At 57.3% G+C, this 17,648-nt stretch overlaps 1 protein-coding gene across 1 annotated transcript in view; it reads left to right on the top strand.

The window, feature by feature from the left end:
* The window catches only part of ADGRA2 (adhesion G protein-coupled receptor A2), a 116,442-nt gene that overhangs the window by 87,369 nt on the left and 11,425 nt on the right, over nucleotides 1-17,648 (top strand). Inside the window, exons 3-14 of the mRNA XM_065399020.1 lie at nucleotides 1,692-1,763; nucleotides 2,151-2,222; nucleotides 4,856-4,927; nucleotides 5,407-5,570; nucleotides 5,916-6,129; nucleotides 6,775-6,939; nucleotides 10,887-11,088; nucleotides 11,832-11,981; nucleotides 12,441-12,602; nucleotides 12,785-12,985; nucleotides 13,072-13,273; nucleotides 13,804-14,012. Coding sequence (XP_065255092.1) covers nucleotides 1,692-1,763; nucleotides 2,151-2,222; nucleotides 4,856-4,927; nucleotides 5,407-5,570; nucleotides 5,916-6,129; nucleotides 6,775-6,939; nucleotides 10,887-11,088; nucleotides 11,832-11,981; nucleotides 12,441-12,602; nucleotides 12,785-12,985; nucleotides 13,072-13,273; nucleotides 13,804-14,012 — 1,885 coding nt within the window. The remainder of the gene's footprint in view (nucleotides 1-1,691; nucleotides 1,764-2,150; nucleotides 2,223-4,855; nucleotides 4,928-5,406; nucleotides 5,571-5,915; nucleotides 6,130-6,774; nucleotides 6,940-10,886; nucleotides 11,089-11,831; nucleotides 11,982-12,440; nucleotides 12,603-12,784; nucleotides 12,986-13,071; nucleotides 13,274-13,803; nucleotides 14,013-17,648) is intronic.

Below are 17,648 nucleotides of genomic sequence, written 5' to 3'. Positions count from 1 at the left end.
CCCACTCCCCCCCTGGCCCCACCCCGCCTCTTCTCTGCCTCCTCTCCCCAGGTGAGCATGGTGGGCCCTCCCTCCTGCCCGCAAACAGCTGATTGGGGCCGCGGGGAGGGGGGGAAGGGAGCAAGCTGTGAGAAGAGGCAGGGGAGGAGGAGCTTGGCTGCCCTACTGTAGCAGGAGCCTCAGTGCCAGGAGCACCAAGCTTCTGCCCCCCGCAGGAGAGAGCGGGGGGGGGGCAGAGAAGAGTGGCCCTGGCTGGGGCCCCCCCTGGAGTGTGGGCCCGGCACCATGGCAAATCTGCTATTGGCTCCCAGCGACACCACGCGCCATGCCTTGGGATGTGGCAAACCGTCAGCTCGTCCTGGGCTGCACACCTGTATGGAAGGACGCCCTGGACTGTTTTACACGTGGGGACACCGAACACGTACGCATGGCCTGCTCGGCCAGTGAGGGGCTGCTGGGCAGACCCTTGTCCGCTGCCTCCTCTGCAGAGAGTCTGCAAACGCTCATGAGCACAGAGCGAGGCCCTGGCATCTTCCCCTCCTTCCAACCAGCAGGGAGCTGTAACAGTTTCCAACCTCGCTCCCTGTTCCCTTTTGAGAGATAATTAGAGAGAGATTGAATTGAAAGCTGCTAATGAGGTTCCTGCCCAGCACTTTGCAGCCCTGGCAACTCCTGGCTCTGATTGGCTGGGGAATCTAAACCCGCAGCAGGGACAACAATAGGGTCCCTTTCTGCTGCCCGTCCATGCAGGATCTCAAAGCACTTTCCCCCCACGTGGCTGTGTTCCCAAGAGGTTTATGTGCCCTGCCAGGCTGGTTATCCTGCCTGACTAGCGCGGTGCAGCCGTTGTGAAGGGCGTGCAGGCTCCTGCTCCCTTGGAAGCAGTGCTGTGAAGTGGAGCTGCGAGGGTCCTGACACCCGTACTGGATAATGGGGCCGGCTGTAGAAAAAGGCACCAGAGGAGTCCAGGTCAAGGTTATTTCAACCCTATCGTCTCTCTCAGACCTGTTCATCCAGCATGGCCCGGGATCTGCCTGGGCCCCGGGGTTCCTTCTGCCCCCTCCTGGGGGGAATGTCCTTGCCAACTCCTCCCCTCCAGCCAGGCCACTTGCTGATCAAGATACGTGCTTGGCTGCTGGGAGTGGCAAGGGGTCTCCGGCAGGCGCCGCTGTACTGCCCTCATTCTGGATATTCCCGCGTGAATCAAGCTAGGGTGGAGGGGGTGCCAGTCCAGTTCCTCGCAGACAGGCGCCCGCCTCATAAGCGGTGCCACCACACAGGGCACTGATGTCCCAGCCCCATTTTTCAGCAGCCTGGGAAGTCTCTGGAAGTTCTTTTCCCATCATAGAGAAGGTGAATGGATGAAGCCGTTGCTGGCATCAGCGCATCATCCCACTACCCTTGGGCAAGTGGAGGACGAGGAGGAGGCCCCTCCAGGCAGCCCGGCCTCGGGCTGTGGCATTGGCTAGGCGTACCAGGTGTTTGCCAGCTGGTGCCATGGCTGCCTGTCCAAGGGACCTTCCAGCGCTGTTTGCACCAAGTCTGGGCTCCCCTGAGCTGGGTCGACACCTCCTGGGGGGAGTGATCTGCCAGGAGCACTGTGCTAGGCTGCTCTGCCCCCCACCAGGATATGGAGCCTCCTGCCGGCCACTGGCTTCCTTTCTATCTATTTTCTCTCTCTCTTTCTCCAGGGACCTCAAGAACAACTTGATCAGCACGATCCAGCCCGGCGCGTTCCTGGGCCTCTCGGAGCTGAAGCGCCTGTAAGTGGCCCCGGGCCCCTGGTTCACTCTTCTGGGAGAGTCGAGCCTGCCGCTGGCTCGTGGGCGGGGGCCGGTGCACAGACCAGACCCCCTCCACGCAGGGTCCCCTCTCTGCGCCCCCAGCCTGGGCTTTGAAACAGCCCGACTCCGGGAGCTACCTGTCCTGCCGCTTCGCCCCACACACCAGGCAGGTGCTGAGCTCCTCCAGCAGTGCTGGGCGCACTCACAGCAGCTGCTGCCCCACTCTCAGCAGTGCCTGAATCCTGTCAGTTGATCCATTTATACAGCGCTGCTCCATGCAGCACCGGAGGCTCCCCCCAGCAAGGCACAGCCGGCACCGGCTTCCAGCGCTCACACAGCTCTTATGTCCCTTCTGCTTGTTTCCAGAGACATCTCCAACAACCGCATCGGCTGCCTCAGCGCCAGCGTCTTCCAGGGACTTGCCAACCTCCTCCGGCTGTAAGTACCCAGGAGGGGCCCGTGGGAGGGGTGTGGCACTGAGGGGGGGCTCCCTGAAGGGCACCTGCCCACAGGCACAGCGCTGGCCAGGGGCTTTCGGCTGTTGCGGAGCAGGACCTCCCACACTTGCTCTGCTGGTCTTGCCCTCGTTCCCCTTCCCACCCGGCAGCAGGACCCTCCTCTCTGCTACCAAGGGATGGAGCAAAGGCCAGCCTTTCCTGCCGCTCCATCTCGCTACCACCGGCCCTTAGTCTGGGACAGCCTGGCCCGCACCAGCCAGAGCCTAGCAATAGACACACTCCAACTCGTGAGTCCCCTGAGTGTCCCCCGGCCGTGTCCAGCCCCTGTTCCACTGGGCACTCACCGAATTACCAGCCCTGCTGTTCCCAGCTTACCGGTTACACCCGAGACTACAGCTCGGCGTCACACTCCACACTTAGATTTGCTTACAGAGGGAGCCTGTACAAGTTTATTTAACGAGGAGCAGAGATGCCGACGAGAGCAAGCGGGATGTTGAAAACAAAGGGTTACACATATACACTAAAAGCATCACATGCCTGCGAGAACCTAAACTTAGCTGATAGGATGTTGTTATGCCAGAAGAGGAAACGCTCACTCGACATCCTTCCAGCGTGTAACAGCCAGACTTGGCTGGGAGCTTCTGTTTGTGAAGTAAGCCCACTGCTTACTTCCTAGGCGATGCTACCAGGATGTCCCCGTGCAACCCCCGAGAGATCAAAACAACCCTTTGATTTTTGTTCTGGAATTGGGCGCCCTCCCGAGGTTCCTCCCTGTAGATGTGCAATCTCCCGTTGGTTTCTGAATTGCGATTAGCTGGTGGCTCAGGAGGCAGAGGGGGATCCATTGGGAAGTATACAGTGCATCTGACCCAGCTGATAGATAAGCACCTCCTGCTCGTCAAGAAGGACCGTGGGTCACCTCCCGGTGCCCTGCTTTAACTCCCAGCCTTACGAGCGTCATTTCCAGGATAGGTCCGTAACTCCGTAGCTGTTAATGTCCCCTTATCCTTTTGCCATGGCTGTGGTGGCCAGTGTGTTACTGGCTCTCTGTAGAGACCTCACATGCCCCCTTCAGTGAATTATTGTGCACATAACTGACCCAGAGATCCCTAAAAAACTCTGTGCCCTCAGGGTCACAGGGGCACTAGCCCACCCAGGGTGCTGTCATCTCTGATCTTCAGCCTCTCTTGGATTTAGACACGTGGGCGGGAGTCTGGATTGTGGGGAAGAAAGGAGGAGAGAGACCCCTGCCCCTCAGCCAGCCACTCCTTGGCCACTCCCAGCCTCCCCCCGCAACCTGCCCAGCCGCCTGCTTGCCCAGTGGCTCCATTAGCTCTCCGGGTCCCAAGCACAGAGTGGCTTAGCTCCTGGGGGCAGACGCTTCAGAGCAGCTCCTGCCGGAGAATGCGTGTGACGATGGCTGAATGGTCTGTCTGCCAGGCGAAGGTAGCACTCAGCGCGGAGCTCATTAAAGGCCCTTGCTGCTCAGCCTGTCGTGTGGGCTCCTCTGTCCCCACCTGTCTGGGGAGCTCATTAAGTGCAGCTTGGCGATTGTGTGCATTCTTGATCAAAGTGAGCTTTAAAACCCCAAGACACAGCGGCAAGCGGGGCCGGGCCTCTTGTTTTCGCTTTTCTCCATAAAAGCAGGCCAGGGAGGGGGGCTAAGCCGGAGAACAAAAGCTGAGCGGGACTGAAATGGCTGGAGAGATTCTGGGGGGAATTGGATTAAAGCAAAAAGCAAACTTTTGCCCTGAGTTTTCAGTGTGCATCTCTGTATAATCCGTGATGCTAGCGTGTTGAGAGAGTTTGTAAAGTGAGAGGGAGTAACTGAGCCCCAGGACTCCTGGGTTCTCGTCCCAGCACCTGAGGACTGGGTGTCAAGACTCTTGGCCTTACATTTTCCAAAGTGACTAGTGATTTTGGGGGTCTACATGAAACCTAAAGGGCCCTGGTTTTCAGAGGGCAGTTCAGCACTTCCGGCGTGTCAGGCCCCTTTAAAATGTGTCTCATCGGACCCCCAGAACACTTGTGACGAGGTAGGCCCTTGGGTTCTATTTCTGGGCCTGCCTCAGACGGCGTCCCCGCTCTGTGCCTCAGTTTCCCATCTGTAACATAGGGATAATGGTGGTCGCCCCCTCACAGAGGGAGTAGTGAGGTGAGGCTGAATGATGGTTTGAGGTGGTTGGGCTCCATACAGGGTGAGCTGGGGCGAATTACACAGGAGATGATCTGTGGAGTGTTCTGGCTCTATGGAACTCAGGGTGTTTATTGTGTCCGGTAGCCCTGCATTGGGCCAGGTGCCGTATGAACACAGCTCCCCGTCCCTGCACCGAAAGCTCTCTTTAAGGTCCCAGTTCAGCAGCCTTAGCTTGAGGCAAAAGCTGTCACATGCTCCCTGGAGCCAGGAGCTTTCCCGCCCCGGAGTGGGGTGTGGGGGAGGCAGAAGTGTGGGGAGAGCAGGTTTTGCAGTCTCTGGAAATACCCATTCCCTGCCCTGGCTCTGCGCCGGGAGATGTTTGCACTGGAACTTGGCTTGGTGCGTTTGCCCAGCAGGTCAGAGCGCATCAGCCAAACCTCTGTCACCTCCAGCTCGGTTCTTGTCTCCTCTCACAGGAATGTGTCAGGGAATATTTTCTCCAGCCTCCAGCCCGGCGTCTTTGACGAGCTGCCGTCTCTGAAAGTCGTGTGAGTATTTCGCTGAGAGGAAAGGGCGCGTCGCAAGGCCCCCCTCACCAGGGAGAGTCGCCCTGGCCAGCAGGGAGCTGAGCGAGAGGTGTGCATGGAGCCCTGCAGGTACCAGGCTCACACCCAGTGCCCTGCAGACGAGGTGTGCTCACACGTGTGTGCTCTGGCAGTTACACGTGTGTGCAGACTGGCACGGGGACAGCAGTATGCGTAGCTGCCCATATCCTGCCGCGACGGGTACACCCTCTGTGTGCTGCTCCGGTGACGCTCCGGCCTCCTGCAGTGAGCGTTGGGGGGGACAGGCCTCCCCTTTGAGGCCTCGTGCTGTTACCTGTCCCAGCACAGACCCCGGTGCCCAGCAGTCCCCAGCCACTGAAGCATGGGGGTCCTGGCAGCAGCTGGGCTCACTCTGCCGAAACCCGTCTCTGTGGGGCCTCTGCCCTCTCTGACTCCAGCCCCTTGGGGTTTGCCTCTTCCAGTGACTTTGCCACCGAGTACCTGACGTGCGACTGCAACCTGCGCTGGATGCTGCCCTGGTCCAGGAACCGCTCGGCTCAGATCTCCGACAAGACGCTGTGCATCTACCCCAGCCCCCTGCATGCCAAGCCGCTGAGGAGCGTCAGGGAGAGCCAGCTGCAGTGTGGTGAGGCAGCCTGGCCTTGAGCAGCACTCCCAGAGGGCTGGGGGTGGGCAGCGTGGAGTTTCTGAGGGCCAGCCCCTAAGCCGTCCGTCAGGCCTCTGACTGCCAAGGCCCTGGATAACCCCCTCAGCTCACCGCGGGCCTAGTGCCAGCCGGGCTGGTGGTTTCTGTGGCGTGGATGCCAGTCTGGCTAGGGATGGGACCGAGACCGCCTCCAGCCTGTGGATCATAACCCACAGGGGCCTCCGGTCATGACCGACCCAGGTGGGCTGGGCACCGCCGGAGGGGGCTCCCTGCCCTGCCGGGGAATGAGGTGGCTCACCCAGGTATCTCGGCCCTTTCCCACAGTGGGCGCTCCGGAGCTGCACACCCACCACCTGATCCCTTCGCTGCGGCAGGTGGTGTTCCAGGGCGACCGCTTGCCCTTCCAGTGCACAGCCACCTACCTGGACAGCAGCACCCACATCCGGTGGTACCACAACCGGGTGCTGGTGGAGGGGGACGAGCAGACTGGCATCATCCTGGAGGAGAGTCTCATCCATGACTGCACCTTCATCACCAGGTACGGCGCGGGCTCCATCCTGCCCGGGGTGCTGGCCTGGGCGCTGGGCAGCGAGTCATAGGCACTGGGGGCTCTGTGGTGCAGCCAGTGTACCAAGCTGCTCTGGGAAGGGGCCCGGTTCCCAAAGGCTCAGCTCAGCCCTGGCCAGGGGTCGCTCTGGACCTTGACAGCTCCTGCTGAAACCGAGCCCACAGGAGCTGGGATTCCGGACTAAGCCTCACCTGGGGCGGGGGCTGGGATCTCGGTGCCTAACTCCCCTAGGTTCCTTTATAAATCCCAGCGGGGATTTTTATTTATGGGCTAAATGGCCACGTTTTCTTGTCAGCTGCCACGTCCTCCCCAGAGGTGGCTGCCTTGTGGTGGCATTTGAAATGATCCCTGGGCCTCGGTTTGGGCCCCCACCCCAAAGGAAAGGGACTGCAGGAAAGCACTGGGTGAGCCCTGGGGAGATGTCTCGCCAGTGGGTTAGCAGTGGGTACGGATGCAGACATGCCTCTGCCTGTCGCTCGATGGGGCCTAGGGCAGTGCCAGGCGTGTCAGCGAGCGCCGCTGCCCCTCAGGCCGGCGGAGGAGAGACGCTATGTGTTCTCCTCTCGTGGCCTCCTGGCTTCTCAGATGTGAGCGTTTGTCTTGTCCCCCCCCCAGCGAGCTCATCCTCTCCAACATCCACGTCTCTGCCAATGGCGAGTGGGAATGCGCCGTCTCCACCTCCCAGGGCAACGTCAGCAAGAAGGTGGAGATCGTGGTGCTGGAGACGTCGGCCTCGTACTGCCCGGCCGAGAGGGTCACCAACAACCGCGGGGACTTCAGGTCAGAACTGGGGCTGCCGCGCCCCGACGCCCACCCTCCAGCGGCACCTCCTGGTCGCTGCCCCACGCCCACTGCCCAGTTACCCGTCGGGGAAAGGGCCTGGGGTAGGAGTGGCCTCTTCACGTTTCCTGCTGGGATCGGTGTGTGGTGAGCGCCCCCAGCAGGGCACCGTGTTGCTGGCACAAGGGGCACTGGGTTTCCCTGTGGGGCTGCTGAGGGTACCGGGTTGCTGGGTCAGCTGCAGTGTAGAGGAGTCCCTTTCGCCAGCTGCCCCTACAACTCTGGGGGCATCGGGGGAGTTCCCTCCTCCTTCCTCCATCGGGATGAAGGGTTCGGCTGCCTGGGAGGATCGGAGGGCATGGGGGAAAAGAGGGTAGCACACGGTTTGCCCTGTGAGCCCAGTCCCTGGGTCCCTCCAGCCCAGCCTCCAACACCTGGTGCTTCCGAGAGGGGTGGAAAGCTGCACCGTGGGGTGGGGTGTGGCTGGAGATCCCTCCTGATGGATAGTTGGTGTCTGTTTGCAGAGTCCCCCAGCGCCTCTAACTCCAGACAGAGCGTGGGAGGCGGGGGGCCAGGCTGCAGCGCAGCAGGCGTGGGGGTGTCAGGGCTTTTCCGCTGGTTTCCCCACTCCTCGGGCTGCAGGCGCAGGGCGGGTGCCGAGACTCAGTCCTGCAGGTGACCCAGCGTCTGGCAGTGATTAGGCAGCCATTGATAGGGAGGCTTCTTTGAAAGGCCTCCCGTGCTGGCAGCGCAGACGGGCTCCAGAAGCAGAGGTGTTGGAATTTCTCTGGCAAGAGACGAAAGGCTTTGGGAGCCCACTGTAACCTCAGCGGGGCCTTCATGGAATATAAATTACTCGTACAGTAAATATGGCTTAAATTAGCAGGACGCCCCGCCCCCTCCCCCCTCCACTCTGCTCTTAGCAGGATATGGAATTAGATAGCTGGGGAAATCAGCGTTCTGCCGCGGAAACTCCCCTGCAGGCCTCTGGCACCCGGAGCTGGGCTGTGTGGAGGACACCCAGCACAGAGGGGCTTGGGGGGTTTACTTGCTGCCAGTGGGTTGGGGGAATACGGGGGTGTGTGAGGAGGGTGTAGGGGGATGAAGGCTGCCAGGGAGTGATACAGGGTACAGGGCAACTGGAGACCTGTGGGGATATAGGCGGGCTTGGGGGAGGGGCACAGGGGCTGCTGGGGGGTGTACAGGGTGGCTTGGGGCCTGAGAGTGAAATGGGCTGCAGTGGGGGGTACAGGGATTGGAAGGAGTGGGGATATGGGCTGCCAGAGGGATGCAGAGGAGGCTGGTGCCCATGGGGACATACAGGGGGTACAAGGGCAGCAGGCTACCAAGGGGTGGGGAGGATTTAGGGGTCCAGTGGCATTACCAGGCTGTGAGAGCTGCTAGACAGGTGGGGTCCATCCTGCTGAGGGTAGAGGGGCACGGGCAGGGCGGTGTCTGGCACTGGGGCATGAAGGGCTCAGGCAAAGCAGCCCGCCCCATCCACACTGCCAGCTCCAGCCAGGATCAGCGCTATCTGGGGGATTTATTCCAGAATAAGCAATGGTGTGAATTTAATGCACAACAGCTCTTCAGGGGGGCACTCCAAGTCAGGGAGAGCAGGTCCACGCTAGACAGCTGTTCTAGTCAGTCTCCCCACACAGACGAACCCTTTGACCCTGCAGCCGTATTGGTCCCTTGTAGCCGATTGCCTGATCAGGTTCATTCCAGCCATTGGGTCTCATGATCGGTGCAAAGGACTGTGGGAAGCAGGAAGAATTCTGGGCTTGGATGTCTGCTGAGCGGAACTGGGGGAAGGCATGTGACCTCCATGGGCCTCCCTCCCGTAATCCAGCTGTTGCGGTAGCGGGGGAGCAGGGAGTGGCTCAGAAACCAGATGTTGAAACAGCTGGGCCGAGCCGAGATTTCCAGGAAGGGAAATAAATTACCCCATAAAAATCTCAGCTGCTCTGTGGATTGTCTGAAGTTTTTCTCTTTGTCATGCCCTGCACGCAGCTGGAAAACTGTTTCCTGATCCCCCTTGGGATGCTCCCCCCATGCACAGACGCATGCCTGCTCCCCCACTCTGTGCCAGCAGAGCTTCCTTGCTGGTTGCACCCGCCTGGTTCATGGGCGGTTGACCCAGCAGAGCCCCGAGGAAATGGTGCTCGTTAACGTACCAGATGGGGTGCTCACCGGCTGCTTTTGGTCATCGGCGAGCTGAGCCTGGGTGGGGGGTGTCTGTCCAGTTCCCAGCAGACAGGGGCTAGATCAGTGTTACAAAAGGAGCAGGTGGGCCAACCCCCCGTGCCTTGTGATGACAGGGTTGCCAGTGCTCCGGGTTCTCTGGCTGGCCCCTTCCACCCCTCACTAACCCACCTCCGGCACCCAGCCTGTGCTGCTCCCTGAAGCTGCTGAGCCTCCTCAGTTGTCAGCACATCCCTGGAGGGGCCCTGAGTGCCCCAGGGGAGGGACCGTTCTGCTGGGAGCCTGCCCGCTGCCGTGCTGTGTGCTGGGAGAGCCCCAGGCAGGCTCCCGTTGCCCCTCGGCTCCCTCAGCAGGGCAGTGCGCCCAGCTCTGCACAGCCGGTTTGCATTTCTCCCCCACTGTAGTTATTTTCTCTGACTCGGGCTCCCTTGAGGCTGACGGTGGGTTCCCAGGGCTGCGGCAGGGGAGCTGGGAGCGGGGCTAATCACAGCCTAGCCCAGCCGTGGTGCTGACTCAGTGCGCTGCAGGAGGGCTAGGCATTATTTTCCTTTTATCATTCAGGAAATGGAAATCGGCCTGCCTGTGGCCCTTCCCCCGCCCCCCCCCAGTGCCGGCCTGCCTGTCCCCCATCTCTGTCTGCTTGTGAGGCCCCCCCAGCTCCTGCCTGCCTGCCCCCCCCCCCCCCCCCCCGCCTGGCTCCCGTCTATCTGTCTGGGCTCCAGTGGTCTCTGTAGAAGCCTGTCTCCTAGCTCCGGGTTGGGGGAAGGTGTCTGGACCCCTCTGTCAGTCAGTCTCAGGAGGGGATAGCCTGGGCAGCAGGAGGCCATGCCGCCCCTGCCCACATACACTCAGCAGGACACCCTGAGCAGGGAGGGGAGCCTCTGTGGCCCAGTAATAACGTCCAGGGACCGGAGCGGGGCTGGTTGCTGGAGCAGGGCAGCACGTTCTCGGCTAAGGCTCTCATCCCTTCCCGAGTTTCGAGAGGCTGGCCAGCCTGGGGACGTACATGCTAGAGAATGCAGCTGAAAATCCCCCCTGCAGGATCCACCTGCCTGCTTAGATTTAACCTGCTTCCACACATGCTAAGTGGTGAGTGCCGCAGGCCTGGGACTGACAGACGGAGCGGGCTGCTGCGGCTGGGAGTCAGGGCTCGGGAGTTCCCTGTTTGGCATTGCCACTGGCCTTTGGGCAAGTCCTTCTCCTGTCAGGGCAGCCTGGACGGCCGGAGCAGAAGGTGCTTGGAGGAGGCAGGCGCTGCAGCTGCTGTTGTTATTTTAAATGTCATTCTTTACGGCGCTCTGAAGCACATAGCACAGGGGCCAAGGCGCTCCTCGGTTACCCTTTATTATTGTAGGGCCTGCAGGCCAGGGCTGGGGATCAAGGCCCCATAGTGCTAGGCACGCCGAGACCAGACACTGCCCAGGCTCCCAACCCAGGATTTGGGCAGCATGCAGCGGGGCGAATTAGCCCACAAACCGGGGTGGGGAGGTGTTAGCGGGATGGCAGCCGGACCAGTCCCCAGTGCAGGGACCTGCCAGCTCCGTGGCGAAGGGTTTCCAGGAGGGACTGAAAAGGGACAATTAGGGGGCTCTGTGGATTTTGGTGGGGATCCTTCCTATCGCAGGGGCGGCAGGAGAGAGAACAGGGAGGATGCTAAGGGGGCGCTGGGCAATGGAGAACGGTGTATCGGGGGCCTTGCAGGCCGAGCATGTTCTCACTGCGCGCCTCCCCTTTTCGTCTAGGTGGCCCCGCACCTTGGCTGGTATCACTGCCTACCAGTCCTGCCTGCAGTACCCCTTCACCTCGCTGGCCGCGAACGGGGGCCCTGCGGCGGAGAAGCAGGCGTCGCGGCGCTGCGACCGCATGGGGCGCTGGGAGGAGGGTGACTACTCGCACTGCCTGTACACCAACGACATCACCCGCGTGCTCTACACCTTTGTGCTGGTGAGTGGGGCCTGGCTGAGACACAGGAAAGGAAACAGTTTCCTCTTCGCCCATCCAGGCTGCCTGTCTTGACGGCATGCGTCGTCTGTCTGTCTGTCTGCAGTATGCATCTGGATGCGTGCATCTCTGTCTGTCCATCTGCTTGCTTCTCTATCCATCTGCAGTGTGCATCTGTCTGCCCGCCAGCCTGTCTGTCCATTTGCAGCCTGCATTCCTCTGCCTGCCTGTCCGTCTGTCTGCAGTATGCGTTTTGCCTGCCTGTCTCTCTAGCCATCTGCAGTGTGCATCTGTCTGCTTGCCAGCCTGTCTGTCTGTCCCCCACACCCACTGCGCTGCCTCCCGGCCCCCTGCTTCCCACGGGGCGGTGTTTGTAGGCTTACTCACACACTCTGTCTGGAGTTAGAGGTGCTGGGGGACTCTGCAGACAGACACCAAGTATCAACCAGGAGGGCAGGACTGGTGCCGCTGGGCTTCCATCTGCAGCACCTCTAACTCCAGACAGAGCGTTTGCCTGCCAGCCTATCTGTCCATCTGTCTGCCTGTCATGTTTCCAGGCGAGTGTGGCCATGGTATGTCTGTGCCAATTGCAGGCTGCAGCTGTAGCCCTGCGTGCCGTTCAGTGACCCTTCTGTAGATCAGGGCATTTCTGAGGCAGTCTCTGCCCCAGCTGCCTGGCATGGTTGTGTTGGGCTAGCAGGAGGGGGGTATTGACCCAGCTGGTGACTCCCCCGTTGCCCCTGCAGATGCCCATCAATGCCTCCAATGCCCTGACGCTGGCGCACCAGCTGCGCGTGTACACAGCTGAGGCTGCCAACTTCTCCGACATGATGGACGTCATCTATGTGGCCCAGATGATCGAGAAGTTCATTGGCTACGTGGACCAGATCAAGCAGGTAGGGCTTTCTCCCTTGCCCCAGCTCCCCGTCACGAGCCCTCTCTGCACAGCCCTTCCCAACCCTCTGCCCCAGTTCTCCCTCTTCCCCTCCACATGGTCCTGTCCATGAGCACTCAGCTCCTCATCCCAGTGCCAAGGTGCCTGTGAGCAGAGCCCAGCCTGGGGGTTGAGTGCTTCAGGTATTCCCCTCCTCCAGCCCGTGAGCCCCTGCCCAGAGCAGTCACTGCCCTCCAGCCAGGCAGAGTATCCCCCAGCCCCCTTTTAGGCCTCTCTGCAGGCCCCAGCTGGCCCTCACACCCACCTAGAGACAGGCTGATGTCACCAGCCCAAGAGGGAGGCTGCGGCACACAGGTGAAGGGACCATCCTATGCTCCAAACGCCCCTGGGGAATCTTCCTTGAATCCCTGGGGCTGGGTGTGTCGGAGCCCACAACAACCACCCCTGTGCTCCCCTCCAGCTCCCGGACGTCATGGTGGAGATGGCAAGTAACATGATGCTGGTGGACGACCACATCCTGTGGATGGCTCAGATCGAGGACAAGGCCTGCACCAGCATCGTCCGCTCCTTGGAGAAGATCGCGGGCTACGTGCTCAGCAGCAACTCGCAGCATGTGGCAGTGGTAGGGCCCCAGGGCTGGGGAGCTGGGCAGGACTGGGGGGAACTCAGGGCTGGAATAGCAGGGGCTGGGGGTCAGCACTGAGGGGCGCTGGGGGAGAGTGGCCTGGCCTCTGCCTCCAAGGCCGCTAGGCTCCTTGTGGTGGGTGCCCTGCTAACGCCCTGGCTGCTTTGCGCCCTCGGCAGAACTCGAGGAACATCGCCTTCGAGGCCTACTTGATCAAGCCGGAGAGCTACACGGGGCTGAGCTGCACGGCCTTCCAGAAGCGAGACAGTGGGCGTCCGTCGCTGCAGGAGCAGGAGGCCGAGCCCCTGGCTGACCAGCAGCTGAAGTTCAGGTGCACCACGGGCCGTCCCAACATCTCGCTAGCCAACTTCCACATCAAGGTACTGGGGGGTGGCGTTGGGGAGGGGTGGGGCCTGAGAGCTGCGCCGTCTGGGGCCTGCTAACCTGTTGCTCCCTGTCCCCTCAGAACAGCATCGCTCTGGCCTCCATCCAGCTGCCCCCCAGCCTGTTCTCCACCTCGGCCCCGTTCTCCCTGCCCCAGGCCTGCAAGGTCCAGTTCCTGGTGTTCCGGAACGGCAAGCTCTTCCGCAGCACCGGCAACTCCTCCCGCCTGGCTGACAATGGCAAGCGCCGCAGCGTGGCCACCCCCGTGATCTACGCCGGGACACGTAAGGGGCCCTAGCCTGGCACTGCTGCAGGGGGACAGGGACATTCCAATGGGCTCTGCAGTGTCAGGGGGCTACGAGAGAGGCTGCTGTCGTCTGGTCAGACTGCCCCACACTGGAGCCCACGTCTTCCTCCCCCGGGGGGCTGTGCACCTCTCAGCAGCTCAGACTTGCCCATCCCATGACCCAGATGTGAAGCTGTAGGGGCCCCTGCTGGCCAAACTTATCTGGAAGGAGAGCAGCTGGCCTCTCCCTTGGCCATGGGAGGTCTGGGGGGGGGGGGGGCACCGCCGTGGCAGCATGCAGAGGCCATGGGCCTGCCTTCCACTAAGCATTGGTTGCTGCTGCTTTACTCTCCCCTTGTGCGTCAGGTAGGATGTTGCTTAGCCGGGTCCCAGGAGGCAGCTGCAGAGCAGGCTACCCCAGGTCTGGCCCTGCCTGGGGCCCTGGGCAGCAGGGAGTGGAATGAGAAAGTGAGGGATGAGCCCATGGAGAGCATCAGCTCAGCTGTTCTCCTCCCCTTCCCTCCCCAGATGGCTGTGTGGTCAGTAACCTCACTGAGCCCGTCGCTGTCTCGCTGCGCCACTTCAGGGAAGGGGCCGACCCCATGCCTGCCCACTGGAACTTCGAGGTGCTGGGGGGCAACGGGGGCTGGAGTGCCGAGGGCTGTCAGCTGGCCCACCAGGAGCCCAACATCACCACCCTGCTTGGCCGGCACCTGAATAACTTCGCAGTGCTCATGGTAGGGAGGGGTGTGCTGGGGTTCCTGGGGGGCAGGAGAGGGAGGGGAGACTCTGGCCTCCTGCCTGAAGTAGACTAGGGGTGTTATCTTGTGGGGCCGGCAACTGCTCTCTCCTCTTCACACAGTGGCTCCAAAGCATCACACCATGTTTGCCGTAGATTTATCCTACCCCCTCTCATAAGAACATAAGAGTGGCCGTAGTGGGTCAGACCAAAGGTCCATCAAGCCCAGCATCCTGTCCTCTGACAGTGGCCAATGGCAGGTGCCCAAAGGGAATGAACAGACAGGATATCATCAAGTGATCCATGCCCTGTCACCCATTCCCAGCTTCTGGCAAACAGAGGCTAGGGACGCCATTCCTGCCCATCCTGGCTAATAGCCATCAATGGCCCTATCTTCCATGAATCTATCTAGCTCCCTTTTGAACCCCATTATAGTATTGGCCTTCACAACACCCTCTGGCAAGGAGTTCCAGAGATTGACAGTGCGTTGTGTGAAAAAATACTTTCTTGTGTTTGTTTTAAACCTGCTACCTATTAATTTCATTTGGTGGCCCCTTGTTCTTGTATTATGAGAAGGAGTAAATAACACTTCCTTATTTACTTTCTCTATACCGCTCATGATTTTATAGACCTCTATCATATCCCCCCCTTTAGTTGCCTCTTTTCCAAGCTGAAAAGTCCCAGTCTTATTAATCTCTCCTCATACAGAAGCCGTTCCATAGCCCTAATCATTTTTGTTGCCCTTTTCTGAACCTTTTCCAATTCCAGTATATCTTTTTTGAGATCGGGTGACCACATCTGCACGCAGTATTCAAGGTGTGGGCGTACCATGGATTTATATAGAGGCAATATGATATTTTCTGTCTTATTATCTATCCCTTTCTTGAGGATTTCCAACATTCTGTTCGCTTTCTTGACTGCCGCTGCGCATTGAGTGGATGTTTTCAGAGAACTATCCACAATGACTCCAAGATCTCTTTCTTGAGTGGTAACAGCTAATTTAGACTTCATCATTGTATACGTATAGTTGGGATTTTGTTTTCCAATGTGCATTACTTTGCATTTATCAACATTAAATTTCATCTGCCATTTTGTTGCCAAGTCACCCAGTTTTGTGAGATCCTTTTGTAGCTCTTCGCAGTCTGCCTGGGGCTTAACTATCTTGAGTAGTTTAGTATCATCTGCAAATTTTGCCACCTCAATGTTTACCCCTTTTTCCACATCGTTTATGAATATGTTCAATAGGACCGATCCCAGAACAGACCCCTGGGGAACATCACTATTTACCTCTCTCCATTCTGAAAACCGACCATTTATTCCTACCCTTTGTTTCCTGTCTTTTAATGATCCATGAGAGAACCTTTCCTCTTATCCCATGACTGCTTATTTTGCTTAAGAGCCTTTGGTGAGGGACCTTGTCAAAGGCTTTCTGAAAATCTAAATACACTATATCCACTGGATCTCTTTTGTCCGCATATTTGTTGACCCCCTCAAAGAATCCTAGTGGATTGGTGAGGCATGTTTTCCCTTTACAAAAAACATGTTGACTATTTCCCAACAAATTATGTTGATCGATGTGTCTGACAATTTTGTTCTTTACGATAGTTTCAACCAATTTGCCCGGTACTGAAGTGAGGCTTACTGGCCTATAGTTGCCAGGGTCACCTCTGGAGCCCTTTTTAAAAATTGGCGTCACATTAGCTATCCTCCAGTCGTTTGGTACAGCAGCTGATTTAAATGATAGGTTACAGATGACAGTTAGTAGTCCTACAATTTCACATTTGAGTTCCTTCAGAACTCTTGGGTGAATACCATCCGGTCCTGGAGACTTATTACTGTTTAGTTTATCAGTTTGTTCCAAAAACCACCTCTACTGACACCTCAATTTGGGACAGTTCTTCAGATCTGTCACCCAAAAAGAATGGCTCAGGTTTGGGAATCTCCTTCACATCTTCAACAGTGAAGACCGAAGCAAAGAATTCATTTAGTTTCTCCTCAATGGCCCGATCGTCCTTGAGTGCTCCTTTAGCATCTCGATCGTCCAGTGGCCCCACTGATTATTGAGCAGGCTTCCTGCTTCTGATGCATTTAAAAAAAAATTTGCTATTACTTTTGGAGTCTTTGGCTAGCTGTTCCTCAAATTCTTTTTTGGTCTTTCTAATTATATTTTTTACACATCAGTTGCCTGAGTTTATGCCCTTTTCTATTTTTCTCATTAGGATTTATCTTCCACTTTTTAAAGGATGCCTTTTTGCCTCTCACTGCTTCTTTTACTTTGTTGTTTAACCACAGTGGCTCTTTTTTGGTTCTCTTACTATGTTTTTTAATTTGGAGTATACATTTAAGTTGAGCCTCTATTATGGTGTCTTTAAAAAGTCTCCACGTGGCTTGCAGGGATTTCACTGTTTGTGCTGTAACTTTTAATTTCTGTTTCACTAACCTCCTCATTTTTGTGTAGTTCCCCTTTCTGAAATTAAATGCGACAGTGTTGGGCCGCTGTGGAATTTTCCCCGCCACAAGGATGTTAAATGTAATTATATTATGGTCACTATTACCAAGCGGTCCAGTTATATTCACCTCTTGGACCTGATCCTGTGCTGCACTTAAGACTAAATCAAGAATTGCCTCTCCTCTTGTGGGTTCCTGGACCAGCTGCTCCAAGAAGCAGTCATTTAAGGTGTCAAGAAACTTTATCTCAGCATCCCTTCCTGAGGTGACATGTACCCAGTCAATATGGAGATAGTTGAACTCCCCCATTATTATTATTGAGTTTTTTATTTTAATAGCCTCTCTAATCTCCCTGAGCATTTCAGAGTCACTATCACATCCTAGTCAGGTGGTCTGTAATATATCCCTACTGCTATATTCTTATTTTTTGAGCATGGAATTACTATCCATAGAGATTCTATAGTACAGTTTAGTTCATTTAAGATTTTTGCTTCATTTGATTCTACGCTTTCTTTCACATACAGTACCACTCCTGCACCAGCACGACCTGTTCTGTCCTTCTGATATATTTTGTACCCTGGTATTACTGTGTCCCATTGATTATCCTCATTCCACCAGGTTTTTGTGATGCCTATTATATTGATATGCTCATTTAATGCTAGGCACTCTAGTTCACCCATCTTATTATTTAGACTTCTAGCATTGGTATAGAAGGGAAAAACTTGTCATTTTTTGGCTGTCCCTTATTGCATGACGTAATTGAATGGGACTTTTTTTCATTTGACTGTTTCTCATCAGATCCTCCCTGTATTTTATCATTTTCCATCCTCTCCTCCTTATTAGGACATAGGGAATCTCCAGTTATAGATCCTCCCCTAAGGGATGTCTGAACCACATGCTCCTCCGCACCCGTCGGCTTTCCCCCAGCCCTTGTTTAAAAACTGTTCTACGACCTTTTTAATTTTAAGCGCCAGCAATTTGGTTTAGGTGGAGCCCATCCTTCTGTATAGGCTTCCCCAGTTCCTAAAAATATAAACCCCTCCTCCCTACACCATCGTCTCATCCACGCATTGAGACCCTGCAGTTCTGCCTGTCTAACTGGCCCTGCGTGTGGAACTGGAAGCATTTCAGAGAATGCTACCATGGAGGTCCTGGACTTCAATCTCTTACCTAGCAGCCTAAATTT

This window comes from Emys orbicularis, chromosome 2, assembly GCF_028017835.1.
Source record: "Emys orbicularis isolate rEmyOrb1 chromosome 2, rEmyOrb1.hap1, whole genome shotgun sequence".
Taxonomy (NCBI): domain Eukaryota; kingdom Metazoa; phylum Chordata; order Testudines; family Emydidae; genus Emys; species Emys orbicularis.
Note: the sequence above shows the minus strand (reverse complement) of the source record. Positions and strands in the feature narration are given on the sequence as shown.